This window comes from Mytilus trossulus, chromosome 10 (genome assembly GCF_036588685.1).
Source record: "Mytilus trossulus isolate FHL-02 chromosome 10, PNRI_Mtr1.1.1.hap1, whole genome shotgun sequence".
Taxonomy (NCBI): Eukaryota; Metazoa; Mollusca; class Bivalvia; order Mytilida; family Mytilidae; genus Mytilus; species Mytilus trossulus.
Window position 1 is genome coordinate 57,672,507 of NC_086382.1, and position 4,263 is coordinate 57,676,769.

Consider the following 4,263-nt stretch of genomic DNA (forward strand, 5'->3'; position numbering starts at 1 on the left):
TTTCTCGAAGTTCAGTATTTTTGTTATTTTACTTTTTATCGTATGATTAGAATCGTACCATATGGACCAGAACATATACACATATATCCAGCTAGTTCAACAACAGTAACATTAGGAGGAGGAATAAAACATTGTGAAAATTATAAATAGGATAACAGGAAAAAAATAACCGATAAATTTCTCAATCGTACAGAATGGACACATACATTTCTTAGGTTACAAGACGTTCAAAACGACTTGATGGATAAGTGTTAGCTCTAACCATTTCCCTCTTTGAATGTTAAAGCTAATCGTAGTAGCCCACGGAAAGCAACTCGTTGGCTAGCAACAAAACCAGGTTCAACCAACTATTTTTTTCTAAAAATATCCAGTACCAAGTCAGGAAAATGACTATTGTTATCTTATAGTTCGTTTCTGTGTGTGTTGCATTTAAGTGACTCTGTTGTGTCGCTCTTCTTTTCTATTCGATTTGTTTCCCTCAGTTTAAGTTTGTTACACGGATACATCTGTTTCGCAATCGATTGATGAATTTCGAACAGCGGTATACTACTTTTGCCTTTATTTATTCTCGAGTTGGGGAATAGCAACACAAACAAATGATGTTCATGTCTAAACAAGTATATGACCGAAACGAAGATAAGTCTGTCGAACGATAAATTTTAGTTCCAATATAATAATTACAAATTTGGTCTAAAACATATTAAGAAATCAAATGGTGGACTTATTACCGGAACGCAGTGAGTTATTGTCAATATTCTTGTTTATTAACTCCTTTAAACTAGTTGCAAAGATCCTTGGTTAAGTCTATTTTATTGGCATGTGATATAAAGAAAGACAAGTGAATATACTATTAAGACCACGCATTTGTTGTTTCTTTAAAACGGAAAATTCACTATGTGATCCTACTTTTAAGGTAAAAAAATTAACGTAAAATTAGAGATGCAGTAATAAATTCAGATAGATTATTCATAATCGCGGATAAAAATATTAAGTTCACACACCATGATGGGAAACAAGAGAAAACTAAATAATTTGCTTAAACTTGACAGGAGCAATACATAGTTTTGAATGGAAGAAAAGACAGTAGAGTTATATGAATGAATTACCATGTGACAAATAAAACTGTTTTAAAGTTTTAAAGTAGACAATGTTCATGTGAGGAATCTAGTCCGAAATACATTTCGTGCGTCAAAACATAATGTGGTACTATTGTGCAGCATTACGTTTTAAACGTTGCAATATTCACAAAAAATAGAATAATTGTTCATAAAACTGAATTATTAGATATAGGAAGATGTGGTGTGAGTGCCAATGAGACAACTCTCCATTCAAATAACAATTTAAAAAGTAAACCATTATAGGTTAAAGTACGGCTTTCAACACGGAACCTTGGCTCACACCGAACAACAAGCTATAAAGGGCCCCAAAATTACTAGTGTAAAACCATTCAAACGGGAAAACCAACGGTCTAATCTATATAAACAAAACGAGAAACGAGAAACACGTATATATTACATATTGTTCATTGAAACGAATATATGTTCATAAAAAAAAACAATCTCATGATTAGCGGTTAAAACAAAAATAAGAAATATTTCAACTTCCATGAAAAACATAAAAATACGAAACGAGAATTTTAATTTCAGATTTTTATCATATTGATATCGTTAAGATTATCTCATGCTCGACAGAAATGTGTTAACAGCTGTGATATTCAAAAATATCTATATACTGCAAAATGGATAATTTGGATACGTTTAGTGCTTTTCGAAAATACAGCTGAACTAATAATTAAATTAATATGTGCAAAATTATTCGTCTCCAACAGCTCCTGGTAATACGAATTGATCCATGTTTGTATTGTTATTTCCATTATTAAAACCTAAGCGACGATGAAATAATTCTAAATTTGTAAAATTTACTAAGCTCCTTGTGTCAAGGGGTGATATTAACGGAGACCCTAGACGTTTCTTTAATTTTCTAATAAACTTATTGTTTCTGTTCGAGAAATCGATATCATAACCGAGACGAACAAAAGCTCGTAGCCTTGGATCGATATTAACATATGTGTTAACATAGTCATAATTTATAACCAGAATATTACGATCCAAATTAGATTTAAAATGATGCCAAATATATTTCCATTCCATGTCTATCCATTGATCGCCACCTGTAGTATATCTGTCACATAGAAAAATAATATACGTTCTGCTTTTCGTAATATTTTCCAAAAGTTGTTCTTCCTTGATGGTCCCTGGAATTAAATCGCGACATGGTACAAAAATGCGATATCCGGCTACCTCGAGTTCATTTGTTAGGAATTTTAAAATCCATTGACGTAATTTATCATTTTCTTCATTAAAGGATACAAAAGCATCATATGTTGGAATATCACCCGATTTTCTAGCTAACAATTTTCTTTTTAGTAGAAGACATTCATACCTAAACATAAATAAAAAACTTGAAACAACAATGACCAAGGTCGATAAAACGCTTAAAACTATAAGTAAAGTATAGGAAGTTTGTGTTTTACACATATTATCAAATGATACATCTTCGGCTGGTATTAGTTCATTATGTATTCTACAGATGTACTCGCTTATGTTCCTACACTGCTGTAATTTTCTGTTTGTGATCCAGTCCTTTATCCATATATTTTCACAGTTACAATCTATGGTCACTCTTCCGAATCGTGTTCTACAAGGGTTTAATGTTTGAACTTCTCGCGGTAAAGTTGTTAATTTATTTTCCGCAAGATTAAGGGAGATGTCTTGATGTAAATTAGATAAGGAACCAGGTTTGATTCTTTGTAATTTGTTATTAGAAATATCCAGTATTGATATGTTTCCCAGATACGTTCTATTTTCAAAATTTTTAATACTGTTGTTTTTCAATATAAGTGTGAGATTTTTACCTTCCGGTACATATATTGGAAGCTGTAGCAATCCAGCACTTGTGCAATTTACAACCGTTCGTTTTTCTTTGGGTTGATAAAAACAGTAACAGTTTTTCGGACATTTGTCCTTATTTGTCAAATTGCAAATTAATATGTCGAGATGATCATCTTTAACAATATCGGTGATTATCTTCCCGCGATATTCTGGAGGATTCCAGCATGACATATTGAAATAGTCCTTCCAAACGTTTTTAATGACCTTCTCTGCAAGTTCTAGAAATGGTTCAAGATGACAGTCACAATCCCATTTTGTATCCGGCATAATGAAACTGTAGTCAAAGACTTTTCCTAGAATTGAAATTTCTGAAATTCCTAACTTTTCGAAGTCTATGAACTTTGAGAAACTATTTCCGGTAAGTTTAACAGAACCGCCATGATAAATCTTGTTTGGGTCAATTTTGAAATTATTTGTGTTAACCATTTCTGTAATATTGTTAGATGTGAAATCAATTGTACAAAAATCTGTTTTAGAAACCATGTTGCTGAATTCAACTGTCTTCAAGTTGTTATGGGAAATGTCAACATGGAATATCTGCAGATCAGCTCCATTAATGGCAGCCGGCTCCAATGTTTTCAAGCCATTGTGAGCTACATTTAAAACACGCAAATATGACAATCCATAAAAAGTATTGTTTCCTATGCTATAAATCCTGTTATAGCTAAGGTTTAGAGTATCCAGAAAAAGTAAACATGAAATGTTTCCTATTTCACTTATTTCATTATATTTCATATCAATTGTAACTATATTTGAAAACTGGCAAATATTTATCGGAAGTTTTGTCAGAAATCCATGGGTATGGTGTACACTCAAGTAATTATTTTTAATATTTTTGTCTATTATTTCTGCCTTGCCATTTCTTCGAATATATTCAACTTGTAGCTTTACAGTATTGTCCGATGGTACCTCCCACTTTGGTATTGCATTACAGACACAACATTCCTCCCGTGTCCAGGTAGTTATCAGTGGATCTATTGTACACAAACTCTTTGGACATCTCATATAATTTGACCGATTAGCATGCTTTGGTTCCCATATCTCATAATTTTCAGATCGCAGCACGTGCAATATTCCAAAGAAGAAAAGAAATAACTGGTTGAATTTCATGAAATTCATAATTTTCAATAAAAACAATAAAAATAAAGTTGATCTATAGAAATGTCAATATATCAATTAAGTTTCTGGTATCTGCTACTGTTTTGAGTGCGTTTATTGCTGTTACTTGTATAGTTCATAATGTGGTTTGTATGTGTTGAATGTTTTGACAGAGTTTATCTTTAGACGTTCAATAAGACTCAATTTCATTGGT

At 31.9% G+C, this 4,263-nt stretch overlaps 1 protein-coding gene across 1 annotated transcript; it reads right to left on the reverse strand.

Moving 5' to 3' along the window:
• Window positions 1-1,811: 1,811 nt before the first annotated feature.
• On the reverse strand, window positions 1,812-3,434 carry LOC134688029 (protein toll-like). The gene has a single exon (XM_063548494.1). It carries the CDS (start codon window positions 3,432-3,434, stop codon window positions 1,812-1,814), a length of 1,623 nt encoding a protein of 540 aa, XP_063404564.1.
• Window positions 3,435-4,263: the final 829 nt, after the last annotated feature.

Bases quoted from the DNA above. Each gene is read 5' to 3' on its own strand.
- LOC134688029 (XM_063548494.1), bottom strand. From the start codon at position 3,434: ATGGTTTCTAAAACAGATTTTTGTACAATTGATTTCACATCTAACAAT.